This window comes from Dendrobates tinctorius, unplaced genomic scaffold (genome assembly GCF_039654945.1).
Source record: "Dendrobates tinctorius isolate UK_male_01 unplaced genomic scaffold, ASM3965494v1 ptg000142l, whole genome shotgun sequence".
Classification (NCBI taxonomy): Eukaryota; Metazoa; Chordata; class Amphibia; order Anura; family Dendrobatidae; genus Dendrobates; species Dendrobates tinctorius.
Window position 1 is genome coordinate 2,791,174 of NW_027361809.1, and position 23,553 is coordinate 2,814,726.

The 23,553-nt window shown below is 49.2% G+C and overlaps 1 protein-coding gene across 3 annotated transcripts in view; it reads right to left on the reverse strand.

Annotated features, from left to right (window-relative positions):
- Window positions 1-23,553, reverse strand: part of RRAS2 (RAS related 2) — an 81,701-nt gene that overhangs the window by 13,509 nt on the left and 44,639 nt on the right. For all 3 annotated transcript variants that reach the window (XM_073545220.1, XM_073545219.1, XM_073545222.1), the window contains exon 2: window positions 18,520-18,607. In XM_073545220.1, the coding sequence (XP_073401321.1) occupies window positions 18,520-18,607 (88 nt within the window). The remainder of the gene's footprint in view (window positions 1-18,519; window positions 18,608-23,553) is intronic.

Sequence of the window (23,553 nt, forward strand, 5' to 3'; positions counted from 1 at the left end):
GGTCCAGCACAGGGTACTCACTGTCTGTATACACAGGATATACACCCGCATACAGGTGGTTGGGTCCGGCACACGGTACTCACTGCCTGTATACACAGGATATACACCCGCATACAGGTGGTCGGGTCCAGCACAGGGTACTCACTGCCTGTATACACAGGATATACACCCGCATACAGGTGGTCGGGTCCAGCACAGGGTACTCACTGCCTGCATACACAGGATATACACCCGCATACAGGTGGTCGGGTCCAGTACACGGTACTCACTGCCTGCATACACAGGATATACACCCGCATACAGGTGGTCGGGTCCAGCACAGGGTACTCACTGTCTGTATACACAGGATATACACCCGCATACAGGTGGTCGGGTCCAGCACAGGGTACTCACTGCCTGTATACACAGGATATATACCCGCATACAGGTGGTCGGGTACGGCACACGGTACTCACTACCTGCATACACAGGATATACACCCGCATACAGGTGGTCGGGTCCCGCACAGGATACTCACTGCCTGCATACACAGGATATACACCCGCATACAGGTGGTCAGGTTCAGCACACGGTACTCACTGCCTGCATACACAGGATATACACCCGCATACAGGTGGTCGGGTCCAGCACAGGGTACTCACTGCCTGCATACACTGGATATACACCCGCATACAGGTGGTCGGGTCCAGCACAGGGTACTCACTGCCTGTATACACAGGATATACACCCGCATACAGGTGGTCGGGTCCAGCACAGGGTACTCACTGCCTGCATACACAGGATATACACCCGCATACAGGTGGTCGGGTCCAGCACAGGGTACTCACTGTCTGTATACACAGGATATACACCCGCATACAGGTGGTCGGGTCCAGCACAGGGTACTCACTGCCTGTATACACAGGATATATACCCGCATACAGGTGGTCGGGTACGGCACACGGTACTCACTACCTGCATACACAGGATATACACCCGCATACAGGTGGTCGGGTCCCGCACAGGATACTCACTGCCTGCATACACAGGATATACACCCGCATACAGGTGGTCAGGTCCAGCACACGGTACTCACTGTCTGTATACACAGGATATACACCCGCATACAGGTGGTCGGGTACGGCACACGGTACTCACTGCCTGCATACACAGGATATACACCCGCATACAGGTGGTCGGGTCCGGCACACGGTACTCACTGCCTGCATACACAGGATATACACCCGCATACAGGTGGTCGGGTCCCGCACAGGGTACTCACTGCCTGTATACACAGGATATATCCCCGCATACAGGTGGTCGGGTCCGGCACATGGTACTCACTGCCTGCATACACAGGATATACACCCGCATACAGGTGGTCGGGTCCAGCACAGGATACTCACTGCCTGCATACACAGGATATACACCCGCATACAGGTGGTCGGGTCCCGCACAGGGTACTCACTGCCTGCATACACAGGATATACACCTGCATACAGGTGGTCGGGTCCCGCACAGGGTACTCACTGTCTGTATACACAGGATATATACCCGCATACAGGTGGTCGGGTCCCGCACAGGATACTCACTGCCTGCATACACAGGATATACATCCGCATACAGGTGGTCAGGTCCAGCACACGGTACTCACTGTCTGTATACACAGGATATACACCCGCATACAGGTGGTCGGGTCCGGCACACGGTACTCACTGCCTGCATACACAGGATATACACCCGCATACAGGTGGTCGGGTCCGGCACATGGTACTCACTGCCTGCATACACAGGATATATACCCGCATACAGGTGGTCGGGTCCGGCACATGGTACTCACTGCCTGCATACACAGGATATACACCCGCATACAGGTGGTCGGGTCCAGCACAGGATACTCACTGCCTGCATACACAGGATATACACCCGCATACAGGTGGTCGGGTCCAGCACAGGGTACTCACTGCCTGTATACACAGGATATACACCCGCATACAGGTGGTCGGGTCCAGCACAGGATACTCACTGCCTGCATACACAGGATATACACCCGCATACAGGTGGTCGGGTCCCGCACAGGGTACTCACTGCCTGCATACACAGGATATACACCCGCATACAGGTGGCCGGGTCCAGCACACGGTACTCACTGTCTGTATACACAGGATATACAGCCGCATACAGGTGGTCGGGTCCAGCACAGGATACTCACTGCCTGCATACACAGGATATACACCTGCATACAGGTGGCCGGGTCCAGCACACGGTACTCACTGTCTGTATACACAGGATATAGACCCACATACAGGTTGTCACAGCGCTTTCCACGCGCGCTGTCCGGCGCGCTCCTGCCCCTCGGCGCGTCCCCGCGCCCGGCCTCCGGCTCCCTGCCCACGGCGCTCAGCCTCCTGGGTAGCTGACGCGCTAGGCCCCGCCCCCAAGGTGGCGGCTCCCACCGCTACATATGGCCGGCGTCAGTCCTGGTAAGACGCCTGATTATCTCATGCGGTGACGCTGTCCGCAGCTTCGCCCTCTGTGTCCTCAGGCCCCTCTTGTCCTCTGTCTCTGCTGCGTGTTGTACCGTGGTTCCTCCTGCCTAACCTCGGTCTGCTTTACTGTGCTCTGCCCTCCCTGTCTCCCTGGTCCTTTCCCTCCTCTGTCCTGCTGCCTACTTCCCTCTCCGTCTCGGTTATTTGCTGTACAGTCTGTATTCATTTGTTTGCTTCTATACATCTACAGCCTCCGTTCCTGTGCGCCCCTGGGTCCCCGGTTCCGCACCCACTAGGTTACTGCCTCACCCTATACGCTGCCTCCTGCTCTCCTACCTCAGTCGTCCCTTTGGTTCCGGCTCTATCCCCTGGAGGTCTGTCCCTAACACTCCCTGTATAGGGGTGGTCCTCACCTGGGCACTCGCCTCTGGGGGCTCTGGAGCCGTGACCCAGAGGGTCCACTTCCAGGTACTTCTTTGCTTTTCCGCCACACCGTAACAGCATAATCAGGCCATGGACCCCGATGGAGCCACGGCCGCTCGGAAGGAGTTAGTCTTTCTTCGGGAGAATCAGAAGCGCATGATGTCCTTCATGAAAACCATGGACTCACGTCTGTCCGCTCTCCAGTCCTCTGACCCTGGAAACGCCGCCCAGTTGGCTGGTCTACAACAAGAGTTGGCGCAGCAGCGAGACACCCAGTCGCAAATCCTCAGCTACATGGCTTTGGTGGACGGTCGGTTGCTCGCCTTGCAGGCGGCTGCATCTGCTCCCCCAGCCGCGGGTTCCCATCCTCCTCCGCGGTTAGCAAAACCTCCCCGATATAACGGAGACGCCAAGTTATGCCGGGGTTTTTTAAATCAGTGCCGTCTCCATTTTGAGTTGCTGCCCCAGCAGTTACCCCTCTGACCGAGCCAAGGTGGCCTTCATCATTTCCCATCTTGAGGGGGACGCGTTGGCTTGGGTCAATCCGCTCTGGGAACATGATGACCCGGTAGTTACTCAGCTTTCCGTGTTTTTGGATACGTTTCGTCGAGTTTTTGACGAACCGGGCCGTTTAGCCTCCACCACTGAGGCTTTATTTAACCTATGTCAAGGTTCTATAACGGTGGGCCAGTATGCCATCCAGTTTAGGACTCTTTCTTCTGACTTAGGTTGGAATAATGAGGCCTTGGTGGGCGCTTTTTGGCGAGGCCTCTCAAGTCGGATAAAAGATGAGCTCGCGGGTCGTGACACCCCCACAGCTCTCGAGGATTGGATCTCTCTAGCGACGCGAATTGACTTCCGCTTTCAGGAGCGTGCCAGGGAGAGAAGGGCTTCTCGTCCACTTTCTTCTATCCGCAGGCCACCCAGTCCTCGACCTAGGAGTCTCCCGTCACCTCCGACACCCGAACCTATGCAGGTGGATCGCCTGAAGCTGTCCGATCAGCGTCGTAGGGAGAGGAGCCTCCACGGTCAGTGCTTCTACTGCGGTAGCGGTTCCCACCTCATCCGAACTTGTCCCGAGCGTCCGGAAACCTTCTCCGCCTAGGCCAGGTAAGAGAGGCCTCCCTAGGTGCACATAATACCTCTCTTCCTCTCACTTTGTCCGTCCTCTTGAATGTTGGTGGGCAGCGGGCTTCTCTGGTGGCCTACGTGGACTCGGGTGCCAACGGGAATTTCATCAGGCTAGAGGAGGTTAATAAGCTGTCAGTTCCCGTCAGGCCCTTGAAAAAACCACAAATTCTCGCCTCCGTAGATGGTCGGCCCCTGCTAGAGATGGTTTCGTTAATTACTCATGAAGTGGTATTGCAAGTAGGGGCGCTGCACAAGGAGAAGATTACGTTTTACGTCTTAGCAGGCATTTCTCACCCTATCCTGCTTGGTCTTCCTTGGTTGCGACTTCACGAGCCCATCTTAGATTGGCATAATGGTAACGTCTTTCGCTGGGGGGAGTCCTGTCGGGCTCGGTGTCTACTGCCGCTGCGTCCCGTAGGTTACCCCCGTCCTTTGCCTGTTCCCCCAGGATTGCCTCCGGTGTACCATGATTTTTTGGATGTATTTGACAAGAGGGAGGCGGAGACTCTCCCTCCTCACCGCCCCTACGACTGCCCCATCGAGCTCGTCTCTGGTACTACTCCACCTCGTGGGAGAATTTATCCCCTCTCTCCAGCTGAGACCCAGGCCATGTCTGAATACATCCAGGACAATTTGGCCAGGGGTTTCATTCGGAAATCCTCATCCCCTGCTGGAGCAGGCTTCTTTTTCGTAAAGAAGAAGGATGGGTCCCTGCGGCCATGCATCGATTATCGTGGCTTGAATCGTATCACAGTGAAGAATAAGTATCCACTACCTCTCATCTCTGAACTTTTTGATCGCTTGAAGGGGGCACGAGTATTTACCAAGCTTGATCTTCAAGGGGCCTACAACCTGGTTCGGATACGCTCTGGGGACGAGTGGAAGATGGCATTCAACACGCGGGACGGGCACTACGAGTATTTGGTTATGCCCTTTGGACTTTGCAACGCACCAACGGTGTTCCAAAAACTCGTAAATGATGTCTTCAGAGATCTTCTCTACACCTGTCTCGTAGTCTATCTAGACGACATCTTGGTTTTCTCTTCTGATCTGGCCACACATCGCCGAGACGTCCGTCAAGTCCTTCTACGTCTCAGGGAGAATCATCTCTTTGCCAAGTTAGAGAGATGTCTCTTTGAGCAAAGGTCCTCGCCTTTTCTTGGTCTTATCGTTTCGGACTCGGGTCTGGAGATGGATCCTGCGAAAGTCTCGGCAGTTCTCAATTGGCCACGTCCTTCCGGAGTCAAGGCAATTCAGCGGTTTTTGGGCTTCGCCAATTATTATAGGCAATTTATCTCTCATTTCTCGTCTTTGGCCAAGCCCATCTCGGCTCTTGTCCGCAAAGGGGCCGATCCCAACCACTGGCCCTCTGAAGCTGAGGCGGCCTTCGCGGCCCTGAAATTAGAATTCGCCAAGTCTCCGGTACTTCATCGCCCGGATGACAGCAGGCCATTTATCCTCGAGGTGGACGCATCCTCGGTGGGAGCTGGAGCAGTTCTCCTGCATAAGTCTTCCTTGGGCCGCACCCTTACATGCGGCTTCTTCTCCAAAGCTTTCTCCGCTCCCGAACGTAACTATGCCGTTGGTGATAGAGAACTCTTGGCCATTAAGATGGCTCTTGAGGAATGGCGTCATCTTCTCGAGGGTGCCCTCCATCCGTTCATTTTTACGGATCACAAAAATTTGGCCTATCTTCAGTCCGCCCAAAGGCTCAACCCTCGACAAGCCAGATGGTCGTTATTTTTTGAAAGATTTGACTTTGAACTCCACTTCCGACCCGGGGAGAAAAACATCAAGGCGGACGCTCTTTCACGGTCCTTCCAGTCGGTAGACAAGGAGGAGGGTCCAAACCATATCATTGACCCTGCCAAGGTCCTTACCGTGGCCCCAGTAAGGCTGATCTCCCCACCTTCTGGTAAGACCTTTGTTCGAAGTGGAGATAGATTAAAGGTTCTACGGTGGAGTCACTCTTCAAAATTCTCTGGACATGCCGGAATTAGCAAGACTCTCTCGCTGGTCTCCCGCCATTACTGGTGGCCTTCGCTTCATAGAGCTGTTCAAGATTTTGCTCACCAAGACGACTGGGCCTCTCTCCTTCCTTGGGCGGAGTTCGCCTACAACAACTATCCTAGTGAAGCCTCCTCCAAATCTCCCTTTTTTGTGGTTTTTGGTCAACACCCAGGCATTCCTCTCCCCGTGTCCCCCACCTCGGGTGTGCCGGCGGCAGATTACTTGTCCGTGGACTTCTCTCAGATTTGGAGGGAGACCAAAGGGGCCCTTGAGAATGCCAGCCTCAGAATGAAGCGTTATGCCGACAAGAGGCGACTAGACGTTCCCCCGTATCACCCTGGGGATAAGGTTTGGTTAGCTTCCCGGTACATCAGGTTAAAAATCCCCTCCTACAAGTTAGGCCCACGTTACATTGGTCCCTTTGAGGTCTTAAGTCGGATCAACAACGTGGCTTACAAGTTGAGGTTACCCGCCTCACTTAAGATTCCCAACACCTTCCATGTGTCTCTCCTTAAACCAGCCGTGTTTAACCACTTTCATCCAGCACCCGCTCTAACCTCCCAACCATGAAGCTCGGATAACACCTTTGAGGTGCGGGATATTTTGGCTAGGAAGACTGTTAGAGGGAGAACTCTGTTTCTGGTTGATTGGAAGGGTTTTGGCCCCGAGGAGAGATCATGGGAACCCTCAGAGAATATTGATGCTCCCCACATCATGAGACGGTTCCTCTCCAACATTAGGAGGAGGGGGCGTAAGGAGGGGGGTACTGTCACAGCGCTTCCCACGCGCGCTGTCCGGCGCGCTCCTGCCCCTCGGCGCTTCCCCGCGCCCGGCTCCCTCGGCGCCGAGTTCCTGCCCACGGCGCTCAGCCTCCTGGGTAGCTGACGCGCTAGGCCCCGCCCCCAAGGTGGCGACACCCACCGCTACATATGGCCGGCGTCAGCCCTGGTAAGACGCCTGATTATCTCATGCGGTGACGCTGTCTGCAGCTTCGCCCTGGGTTACTGCCTCACCCTATATGCTGCCTCCTACTCTCTTACCTCAGTCGTCCCTTTGGTTTCGGCTGTCGCGGCTCTATCCTCGGGAGGTCTGTCCCTAACACTCCCTGTATAGGGGGTGGTCTTCACCTGGGCACTCGCCTCTGGGGGCTCTGGAGCCGTGACCCAGAGGGTCCACTTCCAGGTACACCTTTGCTTTCCCGCCACACCGTAACATAGGTGTTCGGATCCGGCACACGGTACTCACTGCCTGCATACACAGGATATACACCCGCATACAGGAGGTCGGGTCCGGCACACGGTACTCACTGCCTGTATACACAGGATATACACCCGCATACAGGTGGTCGGATCGAGCACACGGTACTCACTGCCTGTATACACAGGATATATACCCGCATACAGGTGGTCGGGTCCGGCACAAGGTACTCACTGCCTGCATACACAGGATATACACCCGCATACAGGTGGTCGGGTCCGGCACACGGTACTCACTGCCTGTATACACAGGATATACACCCGCATACAGGTGGTCGGGTCCGGCACACGGTACTCACTGCCTGCATACACATTATATACACCCGCATACAGGTGGTCGGGTCCGGCACACGGTACTCACTGCCTGTATACACAGGATATATACCCGCATACAGGTGGTCGGGTCCGGCACAAGGTACTCACTGCCTGCATACACAGGATATACACCCGCATACAGGTGGTCGGGTCCGGCACACGGTACTCACTGCCTGCATACACAGGATATACACCCGCATACAGGTGGTCGGGTCCGGCACACGGTACTCACTGCCTGCATACACAGGATATACAGTGGGGGCAAAAAAGTATTTAGTCAGTCAGCAATAGTGCAAGTTCCACCACTTAAAAAGATGAGAGGCGTCTGTAATTTACATCATAGGTAGACCTCAACTATGGGAGACAAACTGAGAAAAAAAAATCCAGAAAATCACATTGTCTGTTTTTTTTCATTTTATTTGCATATTATGGTGGAAAATAAGTATTTGGTCAGAAACAAGCAATCAAGATTTCTGGCTCTCACAGACCTGTAACTTCTTCTTTAAGAGTCTCCTCTTCCCTCCACTCATTACCTGTAGTAATGGCACCTGTTTAAACTTGTTATCATAGAATCGTAGAGTTGGAAGGGACCTCCTGGGCCATCTGGTCCAACCCCCTGCTCCAAGCAGGATTCGCTAAATCATCCCAGTCAGATGTCTGTCCAGCCTCTGTTTGAAGACTTCCATTGAAGGAGAACTCACCACTTCTCGTGGCAGCCTGTTCCACTCATTGATCACTCTAACTGTCAAAAAGTTCTTTCTAATATCTAATCTGTGTCTCCTCCCATTCAGTTTCATCCCATTGCTTCTAGTCTTTCCTTGTGCAAATGAGAATAAAGTTGATCCTTCTACAATGTGACAGCCCTTTAGATATTTGTAGACAGCTATTAAGTCTCCTCTCAGTCTTCTCTTTTGCAAACTAAACATTCCCAAATACTGCAACCTTTCCTCATAAGACAGGGTTTGCAGACCGGTCACCATTCTGGTCGCTCTTTTCTGAACTTGCTCCAGTTTGTTGATGCCTTTTTTAAAATGTGGCGCCCAAAACTGGACACAATATTCCAGATGAGGTCTGACCAAAGAGGAGTAGAGGGAAATAATGACTTCACGTGATCTAGACTGTATGTTTCTGTTAATACATCCTAGAATTGCATTTGCCTTTTTTGCTGCTGCATCACACTGTTGACTCATATTCAGTCTATATATCAGTATAAAAAGACACCTGTGCACACCCTCAAACAGTCTGACTCCAAACTCCACAATGGTGAAGACCAAAGAGCTGTCAAAGGACACCAGAAACAAAATTGTAGCCCTGCACCAGGCTGGGAAGACTGAATCTGCAATAGCCAACCAGCTTGGAGTGAAGAAATCAACTGTGGGAGCAATAATTAGAAAATGGAAGACATACAAGACCACTGATAATCTCCCTCGATCTGGTGCTCCACGCAAAATCCCACCCCGTGGGGTCAGAATGATCACAAGAACGGTGAGCAAAAATCCCAGAACCACGCGGGGGGACCTAGTGAATGAACTGCAGAGAGCTGGGACCAATGTAACAAGGCCTACCATAAGTAACACACTACGCCACCATGGACTCAGATCCTGCAGTGCCAGACGTGTCCCACTGCTTAAGCCTGTACATGTCCGGGCCCGTCTGAAGTTTGCTAGAGAGCATTTGGATGATCCAGAGGAGTTTTGGGAGAATGTCCTATGGTCTGATGAAACCAAACTGGAACTGTTTAGTATAAACACAACTTGTCGTGTTTGGAGGAAAAAGAATACTGAGTTGCATCCATCAAACACCATACCTACTGTAAAGCATGGTGGTGGAAACATCATGCTTTGGGGCTGTTTCTCTGCAAAGGGGCCAGGACGACTGATCCGGGTACATGAAAGAATGAATGGGGCCATGTATCGTGAGATTTTGAGTGCAAACCTCCTTCCATCAGCAAGGGCATTGAAGATGAAACGTGGCTGGGTCTTTCAACATGACAATGATCCAAAGCACACCGCCAGGGCAACGAAGGAGTGGCTTCGTAAGAAGCATTTCTAGGTCCTGGAGTGGCCTAGCCAGTCTCCAGATCTCAACCCTATAGAAAACCTTTGGAGGGAGTTGAAAGTCCGTGTTGCCAAGCGAAAAGCCAAAAACATCACTGCTTTAGAGGAGATCTGCATGGAGGAATGGGCCAACATACCAACAACAGTGTGTGGCAACCTTGTGAAGACTTACAGAAAACGTTTGACCTCTGTCATTGCCAAAAAAGGATATATCACAAAGTATTGAGATGAAATTTTGTTTCTGACCAAATACTTATTTTCCACCATAATATGCAAATAAAATGAAAAAAAAACAGACAATGTGATTTTCTGGATTTTTTTTTCTCAGTTTGTCTCCCATAGTTGAGGTCTACCTATGATGTAAATTACAGACGCCTCTCATCTTTTTAAGTGGTGGAACTTACACTATTGCTGACTGACTAAATACTTTTTTGCCCCACTGTACACCCGCATACAGGTGGTCGGGTCCAGCACACAGTACTCACTGCCTGTATACACAGGATATATACCCGCATAAAGGTGGTCGGGTCAAGCACAGGGTACTCACTGCCTGCATACACAGGATATACACCCGCATACAGGTGGTCGGGTCCGGCACACGGTACTCACTGCCTGCATACACAGGATATACACCCGCATACAGGTGGCCGGGTCCAGCACACGGTACTCACTGCCTGTATACACAGGATATACACCCGCATACAGGTGGTCGGGTCCAGCACACAGTACTCACTGCCTGTATACACAGGATATATACCCGCATAAAGGTGGTCGGGTCCAGCACAGGGTACTCACTGCCTGCATACACAGGATATACACCCGCATACAGGTGGTCGGGTCCGGCACACGGTACTCACTGCCTGCATACACAGGATATACACCCGCATACAGGTGGCCGGGTCCAGCACACGGTACTCACTGCCTGTATACACAGGATATACACCCGCATACAGGTGGTCGGGTCCAGCACAGGGTACTCACTGTCTGTATACACAGGATATACACCCGCATACAGGTGGTCGGGTCCAGCACAGGGTACTCACTGCCTGTATACACAGGATATACACCCGCATACAGGTGGTCGGGTCCAGCACAGGGTACTCACTGTCTGTATACACAGGATATACACCCGCATACAGGTGGTCGGGTCCAGCACAGGGTACTCACTGTCTGTATACACAGGATATACACCCGCATACAGGTGGTCGGGTCCAGCACACGGTACTCACTGCCTGCATACACAGGATATACACCCGCATACAGGTGGTCGGGTCCGGCACACGGTACTCACTGCCTGTATACACAGGATATACACCCGCAACCAGGTGGTCGGGTCCGGCACACGGTACTCACTGCCTGCATACACAGGATATACACCCGCAAACAGGTGGTCGGGTCCGGCACACGGTACTCACTGCCTGCATACACAGGATATACACCCGCATACAGGTGGTCGGGTCCAGCACAGGGCATTCACTGCCTGTATACACAGGATATACACCCGCATACAGGTGGTCGGGTCCAGCACAGGGTACTCACTGCCTACATACACAGGATATATACCCGCATACAGGTGGTCAGGTTCAGCACAGGGTACTCACTGCCTGTATACACAGGATATACACCCGCATACAGGTGGTCGGGTCCAGCACAGGGCATTCACTGCCTGCATACACAGGATATACACCCGCATACAGGTGGTCGGGTCCAGCACAGGGTACTCACTGCCTGCATACACAGGATATACACCCGCATACAGGTGGCCGGGTCGAGCACAGGGTACTCACTGCCTGCATACACAGGATATACACCCGCATACAGGTGGCCGGGTCCAGCACAGGGTATTCACTGCCTGCATACACAGAATATACACCCGCATACAGGTGGTCGGGTACGACACACGGTACTCACTACCTGCACACACAGGATATACACCAGCATACAGGTGGCCGGGTCCAGCACAGGGTACTCACTGCCTGCATACACAGGATATACACCTGCATACAGGTGGTCGGGTCCAGCACAGGGTACTCACTGCCTGCATACACAGGATATACACCCGCATACAGGTGGTCGGGTCCAGCACAGGGTACTCACTGCCTGTATACACAGGATATACACCCGCATACAGGTGGTCGGGTCCGGCACACGGTACTCACTGCCTGCATACACAGGATATACACCCGCATACAGGTGGTTGGGTCCAGCACAGGGTACTCACTGTCTGTATACACAGGATATACACCAGCATACAGGTGGTTGGGTCCAGCACACGGTACTCACTGCCTGCATACACAGGATATACACCCGCATACAGGTGGTTGGGTCCAGCACACGGTACTCACTGCCTGCATACACAGGATATACACCAGCATACAGGTGGTCGGGTCCAGCACAGGGTACTCACTGTCTGTATACACAGGATATACACCCGCATACAGGTGGTCGGGTCCGGCACACGGTACTCACTGCCTGCATACACCGGATATACATCCGCATACAGGTGGCCGGGTCGAGCACAGGGTACTCACTGCCTGCATACACAGGATATACACCCGCATACAGATGGCCGGGTCCAGCACAGGGTATTCACTGCCTGCATACACAGGATATACACGAGCATACAGGTGGCCGGGTCCAGCACACGGTACTCACTGCCTGCATACACAGGATATACACCCGCATACAGGTGGTCGGGTCCAGCACAGGGTACTCACTGCCTGTATACACAGGATATACACCCGTATACGGGTGGTCGGGTCCAGCACACGGTACTCACTGCCAGCATACACAGGATATATACCCGCATACAGGTGGTCGGGTCCAGCACAGGGTACTCACTGTCTGCATACACAGGATATACACCCGCATACAGGTGGCCGGGTCCAGCACAGGGTATTCACTGCCTGCATACACAGGATATACACCCGCATACAGGTGGTTGGGTCCAGCACAGGGTACTCACTGCCTGCATACACAGGATATACACCAGCATACAGGTGGTCGGGTCCAGCACAGGGTACTCACTGTCTGTATACACAGGATATACACCTGCATACAGGTGGTCGGGTCCAGCACAGGGTACTCACTGCCTGCATACACAGGATATACACCCGCATACAGGTGGTCGGGTCCAGCACAGGGTACTCACTGTCTGTATACACAGGATATACACCTGCATACAGGTGGTCGGGTTCAGCACACGGTACTCACTGCCTGCATACACAGGATATACACCCGCATACAGGTGGTCGGGTCCAGCACAGGGTACTCACTGCCTGTATACACAGGATATACACCCACATACAGGTGGTCGGGTCCAGCACAGGGTATTCACTGCCTGCATACACAGGATATACACCCGCATACAGGTGGTCGGGTCCAGCACACGGTACTCACTGCTTGCATACACAGGATATACACCCGCATACAGGTGGTCGGGTACGGCACAGGGTATTCACTGCCTGCATACACAGGATATACACCCGCATACAGGTGGTCGGATCCGGCACACGGTACTCACTGCCTGTATACACAGGATATATACCCACATACAGGTGGTCGGGTCCAGCACAGGGTATTCACTGCCTGCATACACAGGATATACACCCGCATACTAGTGGTCGGGTACGGCACACGGTACTCACTGCCTGCATACACAGGATATACACCCGCAAACAGGTGGTCGGGTTCGGCACAGGGTACTCACTGCCTGTATACACAGGATATACACCCGCATACAGGTGGTCGGGTCCGGCACACGGTACTCACTGCCTGCATACACAGGATATACACCCGCATACAGGTGGTCGGGTTCGGCACAGGGTACTCACTGCCTGTATACACAGGATATACACCCGCATACAGGTGGTCGGGTCCGGCACACGATACCCACTGCCTGCATACACAGGATATACACCCGCATACAGGTGGTCGGGTCCGGCACACGGTACTCACTGCCTGCATACACAGGATATATACCCGCATACAGGTGGTCGGGTCCGGCACAGGGTACTCACTGCCTGCATACACAGGATATACACCCGCATACAGGTGGCCGGGTCCAGCACAGGGTACTCACTGCCTGCATACACAGGATATACACCCGCATACAGGTGGCCGGGTCCGGCACACGGTACTCACTGCCTGTATACACAGGATATACACCTGCATACAGGTGGTCGGGTCCAGCACATGGTACTCACTGCCTGTATACACAGGATATACACCCGCATACAGGTGGCCGGGTCCAGCACAGGGTACTCACTGCCTGCATACACAGGATATACACCCGCATACAGGTGGCCGTGTCAAGCACAGGGTACTCACTGCCTGCATACACAGGATATACACCCGCATACAGGTGGTCGGGTCCGGCACACGGTACTCACTGCCTGCATACACAGGACATACACCCGCATACAGGTGGTCGGGTCCAGCACACGGTACTCACTGCCTGCATACACAGGATATACACCCGCATACAGGTGGTTGGGTCCAGCACACGGTATTCACTGCCTGTATACACAGGATATATACCCGCATACAGGTGGTCGGGTCCCGCACACGGTACTCACTGCCTGCATACACAGGATATACACCTGCATACAGGTGGCCGGGTCCAGCACATGGTACTCACTGCCTGCATACACAGGATATACACCCGCAAACAGGTGGCCGGGTCCAGCACAGGGTACTCACTGCCTGCATACACAGGATATATACCCACATATAGGTTGCCGGGTCCAGCACAGGGTACTCACTGCCTGCATACACAGGATATACACCCGCATACAGGTGGCCGGGTCCGGCACACGGTACTCACTGCCTGCATACACAGGATATACACACGCATACAGGTGGCCGGGTCCGGCACACGGTACTCACTGCCTGCATACACAGGATATACACCTGCATACAGGTTGCCGGGTCCAGCACACGGTACTCACTGCCTGCATACACAGGATATACACCCGCATACAGGTTGCCGGGTCCAGCACACGGTACTCACTGCCTGCATACACAGGATATACACCTGCATACAGGTTGCCGGGTCCGGCACACGGTACTCACTGCCTGCATACACAGGATATACACCCGCATACAGGTTGCCGGGTCCAGCACACGGTACTCACTGCCTGCATACACAGGATATACACACGCATACAGGTGGCCGGGTCCGGCACACGGTACTCACTGCCTGCATACACAGGATATACACCTGCATACAGGTGGCCGGGTCCAGCACACGGTACTCACTGCCTGCATACACAGGATATACACCTGCATACAGGTGGTCGGGTCCAGCACAGGGTACTCACTGCCTGTATACACAGGATATATACCCGCATACAGGTGGCCGGGTCCAGCACAGGGTACTCACTGCCTGCATACACAGGATATACACCCGCATACAGGTGGTCGGGTCCAGCACAGGGTACTCACTGCCTGTATACACAGGATATACATCCGTATACAGGTGGTCGGGTCCGGCACACGGTACTCACTGCCTGCATACACAGGATATACACCCGCATACAGGTGGTTGGGTCCAGCACAGGGTACTCACTGTCTGTATACACAGGATATATACCCGCATACAGGTGGTCGGGTTCAGCACACGGTACTCACTGCCTGCATACACAGGATATACACCCGCATACAGGTGGTCGGGTCCAGCACAGGGTACTCACTGCCTGTATACACAGGATATATACCCACATACAGGTGGTCGGGTCCAGCACAGGGTATTCACTGCCTGCATACACAGGATATACACCCGCATACAGGTGGTCGGGTCCGGCACACGGTACTCACTGCCTGCATACACAGGATATACACCCGCATACAGGTGGTCGGGTACGGCACAGGGTATTCACTGCCTGCATACACAGGATATACACCCGCATACAGGTGGTCGGGTACGGCACAGGGTATTCACTGCCTGCATACACAGGATATACACCCGCATACAGGTGGTCGGGTCCGGCACACGGTACTCACTGCCTGTATACACAGGATATATACCCACATACAGGTGGTCGGGTCCAGCACAGGGTATTCACTGCCTGCATACACAGGATATACACCCGCATACTAGTGGTCGGGTACGGCACACGGTACTCACTGCCTGCATACACAGGATATACACCCGCATACAGGTGGCCGGGTCCAGCACAGGGTACTCACTGCCTGCATACACAGGATATACACCCGCATACAGGTGGCCGGGTCCGGCACACGATACTCACTGCCTGTATACACAGGATATACACCTGCATACAGGTGGTCGGGTCCAGCACACGGTACTCACTGTCTGTATACACAGGATATACACCCGCATACAGGTGGTCGGGTCCGGCACACGGTACTCACTGCCTGCATACACAGGATATACACCCGCATACAGGTGGTCGGGTCCAGCACAGGGTACTCACTGTCTGTATACACAGGATATATACCCGCATACAGGTGGTCGGGTTCAGCACACGGTACTCACTGCCTGCATACACAGGATATACACCCGCATACAGGTGGTCGGGTCCAGCACAGGGTACTCACTGCCTGTATACACAGGATATATACCCACATACAGGTGGTCGGGTCCAGCACAGGGTATTCACTGCCTGCATACACAGGATATACACCCGCATACAGGTGGTCGGGTCCGGCACACGGTACTCACTGCCTGCATACACAGGATATACACCCGCATACAGGTGGTCGGGTACGGCACAGGGTATTCACTGCCTGCATACACAGGATATACACCCGCATACAGGTGGTCGGGTACGGCACAGGGTATTCACTGCCTGCATACACAGGATATACACCCGCATACAGGTGGTCGGGTCCGGCACACGGTACTCACTGCCTGTATACACAGGATATATACCCACATACAGGTGGTCGGGTCCAGCACAGGGTATTCACTGCCTGCATACACAGGATATACACCCGCATACTAGTGGTCGGGTACGGCACACGGTACTCACTGCCTGCATACACAGGATATACACCCGCATACAGGTGGCCGGGTCCAGCACAGGGTACTCACTGCCTGCATACACAGGATATACACCCGCATACAGGTGGCCGGGTCCGGCACACGATACTCACTGCCTGTATACACAGGATATACACCTGCATACAGGTGGTCGGGTCCAGCACATGGTACTCACTGCCTGTATACACAGGATATACACCCGCATACAGGTGGCCGGGTCCAGCACAGGGTACTCACTGCCTGCATACACAGGATATACACCCGCATACAGGTGGCCGGGTCACGCACAGGGTACTCACTGCCTGCATACACAGGATATACACCCGCATACAGGTGGTCGGGTCCGGCACACGGTATTCACTGCCTGTATACACAGGATATACACCCGCATACAGGTGGTCGGGTCCAGCACACGGTACTCACTGCCTGCATACACAGGATATACACCCGCATACAGGTGGTCGGGTCCAGCACACGGTATTCACTACCTGTATACACAGGATATACACCCGCATACAGGTGGTCGGGTCCAGCACACGGTACTCACTGCCTGCATACACAGGATATACACCCGCATACAGGTGGTCGGGTCCAGCACACGGTACTCACTGCCTGCATACACAGGATATACACCCGCATACAGGTGGTCGGGTCCCGCACACGGTACTCACTGCCTGCATACACAGGATATACACCTGCATACAGGTGGTCGGGTCCAGCACAGGGTACTCACTGCCTGCATACACAGGATATACACCCGCATACAGGTGGCCGGGTCCAGCACATGGTACTCACTGCCTGCATACACAGGATATATACCCACATATAGGTTGCCGGGTCCAGCACACGGTACTCACTGCCTGCATACACAGGATATACACCTGCATACAGGTGGCCGGGTCCAGCACAGGGTACTCACTGCCTGCATACACAGGATATACACCTGCATACAGGTGGCCGGGTCCAGCACACGGTACTCACTGCCTGCATACACAGGATATACACCCGCATACAGGTGGCCGGGTCCAGCACAGGGTAGTCACTGTCTGCATACACAGGATATACACCTGCATACAGGTGGCCGGGTCCAGCACATGGTACTCACTGCCTGCATACACAGGATATACACCCGCATACAGGTGGCCGGGTCCAGCACAGGGTAGTCACTGTCTGCATACACAGGATATACACCTGCATACAGGTGGCCGGGTCCAGCACATGGTACTCACTGCCTGCATACACAGGATATACACCCGCATACAGGTGGCCGGGTCCAGCACAGGGTAGTCACTGTCTGCATACACAGGATATACACCTGCATACAGGTGGCCGGGTCCAGCACATGGTACTCACTGCCTGCATACACAGGATATACACCCGCATACAGGTTGCCGGGTCCAGCACACGGTACTCACTGCCTGCATACACAGGATATACACCTGCATACAGGTGGCCGGGTCCAGCACAGGGTACTCACTGCCTGCATACACAGGATATACACCTGCATACAGGTGGCCGGGTCCAGCACATGGTACTCACTGCCTGCATACACAGGATATACACCCGCATACAGGTGGCCGGGTCCAGCACAGGGTAGTCACTGTCTGCATACACAGGATATACACCTGCATACAGGTGGCCGGGTCCAGCACAGGGTAGTCACTGCCTGCATACACAGGATATACACCTGCATACAGGTGGCCGGGTCCAGCACATGGTACTCACTGCCTGCATACACAGGATATACACCCGCATACAGGTGGCCGGGTCCAGCACAGGGTACTCACTGCCTGCATACACAGGATATACACCCGCATACAGGTGGTCGGGTCAGGAAGACACAGGGTACTCACTGTCCAGCCGTGCGGCGCGCTCATCGATAACGCACTGCTTGGTGTAGGAATCCTCGATGGTCGGGTCATAGTCTGTCACAAAGTAGGACTGCGGAGAAAGAAGAGAGCGGAGCGTCACTGCCAGCATCATGTAATGACCGAGCTCACCAGCAGGAGGCAGCAACACATCAGTCACCTGCAGGAAGTAAACACAATAATGGCAAACATCACTGCCCCATCAGATACACACACTAAATACATTACGCTAGCACATTCATTTTCGTTTTCCATCTACTGACCAGCTAACAGCTGTGCGCTCTCCCGACTGACCCCGCCGGACACAATAGAGACAGGAGCACTTTATGACTTCACGCCACAGAGCTTTAATATCCCCGGACGGCACATAATGAATTTCCCGATCAATCTGCTGTGTCTAGACGAGATCTGTCTGGAAGCAGCGACTGACGGCAGAGGAAAGACACCGATTCATCTACATGAATATATAATACTGCCCCTATGTACAAGAATATAACTACTATAATACTGCCCCTATGTACAAGAATATAACTACTATAATACTGCTCCTATGTACAAGAATATAATTACTATAATACTGCCCCTATGTACAAGAATATAACTACTATAATACTGCTCCCTATGTACAAGAATATAACTACTATAATACTGCCCCCTATGTACAAGAATATAACTACTATAATACTGCTCCTATGTACAAGAATATAGCTACTATAATACTGTCCCCTATGTACAAGTATATAACTACTATAATACTGCTCCTATGTACAAGAATATAACTACTATAATACTGCTCCTATGTACAAGAATATAACTACTATAATACTGCTCCTATGTACAAGAATATAACTACTATAATACTGCCCCTATGTACAAGAATATAACTACTATAATACTGCCCCCTATGTACAAGAATATAACTACTATAATACTGCTCCTATGTACAAGAATATAGCTACTATAATACTGTCCCCTATGTACAAGTATATAACTACTATAATACTGTCCCCTATGTACAAGAATATAACCACTATAATACTGCTCCTATGTACAAGAATATAACCACTATAATACTGCTCCTATGTACAAGAATATAATTACTATAATACTGCCCCTATGTACAAGAATATAACTACTATAATACTGCCCCCTATGTACAAGAATATAACTACTATAATACTGCCCCCTTTGTACAAGAATATAACTACTATAATACTGCCCCCTATGTACAAGAATATAACTACTATAATACTGCTCCTATGTACAAGAATATAGCTACTATAATACTGTCCCCTATGTACAAGTATATAACTACTATAATACTGCTCCTATGTACAAGAATATAACTACTATAAAACTGCTCCTATGTACAAGAATGTAACTACTATAATACTGCCCCCTATGTACAAGAATATAACTACTATAATACTGCTCCTATGTACAAGAATATAACTACTATAAAACTGCTCCTATGTACAAGAATATAACTACTATAATACTGCCCCCTATGTACAAGAATATAACTACTATAATACTGCCTCCTATGTACAAGAATATAACTACTATAATACTGCTCCTATGTACAAGAATATAACTACTATAATACTGCTCCTATGTACATGAATATAACTACTATAATACTGCCCCTATGTACAAGAACATAACTACTATAATACTGCTCCTATGTACAAGAATATAACTACTATAATACTGCTCCTATGTACAAGAATATAACTACTATAATACTGCCCCTATGTACAAGAATATAACTACTATAATACTGCTCCCTATGTACAACAATATAACTACTATAATACTGCTCCTATGTACAAGAATATAACTACTATAATACTGCCCCTATGTACAAGAATATAACTACTATAATACTGCCCCTATGTACAAGAATATAACTAATATATTACTGCTCCTATGTACAAGAATATAACTACTATAATACTGTAATACTGCCCCTATGTACAAGAATATAACTACTATAATACTGCTCCTATGTACAAGAATATAACTACTATAATACTGCTCCTATGTACAAGAATATAACTACTATAATACTGCTCCTATGTACAAGAATATAACTACTATAATACTGCCCCCTATGTACAAGAATATAACTACTATAATACTGCTCCTATGTACAAGAATATAACTACTATAATACTGCTCCCTATGTACAAGAATATAACTACTATAATACTGCTCCTATGCACAAGAATATAACCACTATAATACTTCCCCTATGTACAAGAATATAACTACTATAATACTGCCCCTATGTACAATAATATAACTACTATAATACTGCCCCTATGTACAAGAATATAACTACTATAATACTGCTCCTAAGTACAAGAATATAACTACTATAATACTGCTCCTATGTACAAGAATATAACTACTATAATACTGCTCCTATGTACAAGAATATAACTACTATAATACTGCCCCTATGTACAAGAATATAACTACTATAATACTGACCTCTATGTATAAGAATATAACTACTATAATACTGCCCCTATGTACAAGAATATAACTACTATAATACTGCCCTATGTACAAGAATATAACTACTATAATACTGCCCCCTATGTACAATAATATAACTACTATAATACTGCTCCTATGTACAAGAATATAACTACTATAATACTGCTCCTATGTACAAGAATATAACTACTATAATACTGCCCCTATGTACAAGAATATAACTACTATAATACTGCCCCCTATGTACAGGAATATAACTACTATAATACTGACCTCTATGTATAAGAATATAACTACTATAATACTGACCTCTATGTATAAGAATATAACTACTATAATACTGCCCCTATGTACAAGAATATAACTACTATAATACTGCCCTATGTACAAGAATATAACTACTATAATACTGCCCCCTATGTACAATAATATAACTACTATAATACTGCTCCTATGTACAAGAATATAACTACTATAATACTGCTCCTATGTACAAGAATATAACTACTATAATACTGCCCCTATGTATAAGAATATAACTACTATAATACTGCTCCTATGTACAAGAATATAACTACTATAATACTGCCCCCTATGTACAGGAATATAACTACTATAATACTGACCTCTATGTATAAGAATATAACTACTATAATACTGACCTCTATGTATAAGAATATAACTACTATAATACTGACCTCTATGTATAAGAATATAACTACTATAATACTGCTCCTATGTACAAGAATATAACTACTATAATACTGCTCCTATGTACAAGAATATAACTACTATAATACTGCCCCTATGTACAAGAATATAACTACTATAATACTGACCTCTATGTATAAGAATATAACTACTATAATACTGCTCCTATGTACAAGAATATAACTACTATAATACTGCCCCCTATGTACAATAATATAACTACTATAATACTGCTCCTATGTACAAGAATATAACTACTATAATACTGCTCCTATGTACAAGAATATAACTACTATAATACTGCCCCTATGTACAAGAATATAACTACTATAATACTGCCCCCTATGTACAAGAATATAACTACTATAATACTGGCCCTATGTACAAGAATATAACTACTATAATACTGCCCCTATGTACAAGAATATAACTACTATAATACTGCCCCTATGTACAAGAATATAACTACTATAATACTGCCCTTATGTACAAGAATATAATTACTATAATACTGCCCCCTATATACAAGAATATAACTACTATAATACTGCCCCTATGTACAAGAATATAACTACTATAATACTGCCCCTATGTACAAGAATATAACTACTATAATACTGCCCTTATGTACAAGAATATAATTACTATAATACTGCCCCCTATATACAAGAATATAACTACTATAATACTGCCCCCTATATACAAGAATATAACTACTATAATACTGCTCCTATGTTCAAGAATATAACTACTATAATACTGCCCCTATGTACAGGAATATAACTACTATAATACTGCCCCCTATGTACAAGAATATAACTACTATAATACTGCTCCTATGTACAAGAATATAACTACTATAATACCGCTCCTATGTACAAGAATATAACTACATTAATACTGCCCCTATGTACAAGAATATAACTACTATAATACTGCCCCTATGTACAGGAATATAACTACTACAGTACTGCTCCTATGTACAAGAATATAACTACTATAATACTGCCCCCTATGTACAAGAATATAACTACTATAATACTGCTCCTATGTACAAGAATATAACTACTATAATACTGCCCCTATGTACAGGAATATAACTACTATAATACTGCTCCTATGTACAAGAATATAACTACTATAGTACTGCTCCTATGTACAAGAATATAACTACTATAATACTGCCCCCTATGTACAAGAATATAACTACTATAATACTGCTCCTATGTACAAGAATATAACTACATTAATACTGCCCCTATGTACAAGAATATAACTACTATAATACTGCCCCTATGTACAGGAATATAACTACTATAATACTGCCCCTATGTACAAGAATATAATTACTATAATACTGCCCCCTATATACAAGAATATAACTACTATAATACTGCCCCCTATATACAAGAATATAACTACTATAATACTGCTCCTATGTACAAGAATATAACTACTATAATACTGCCCCTATGTACAAGAATATAACTACATTAATACTGCCCCTATGTACAAGAATATAACTACTATAATACTGCCCCTATGTACAGGAATATAACTACTATAGTACTGCTCCTATGTACAAGAATATAACTACTATAATACTGCCCCCTATGTACAAGAATAAAACTACTATAATACTGCTCCTATGTACAAGAATATAACTACTATAATACCGCTCCTATGTACAAGAATATAACTACTATAATACTGCTCCTATGTACAAGAATATAACTACTATAATACTGCCCCTATGTACAGGAATATAACTACTATAATACTGCCCCCTATGTACAAGAATAT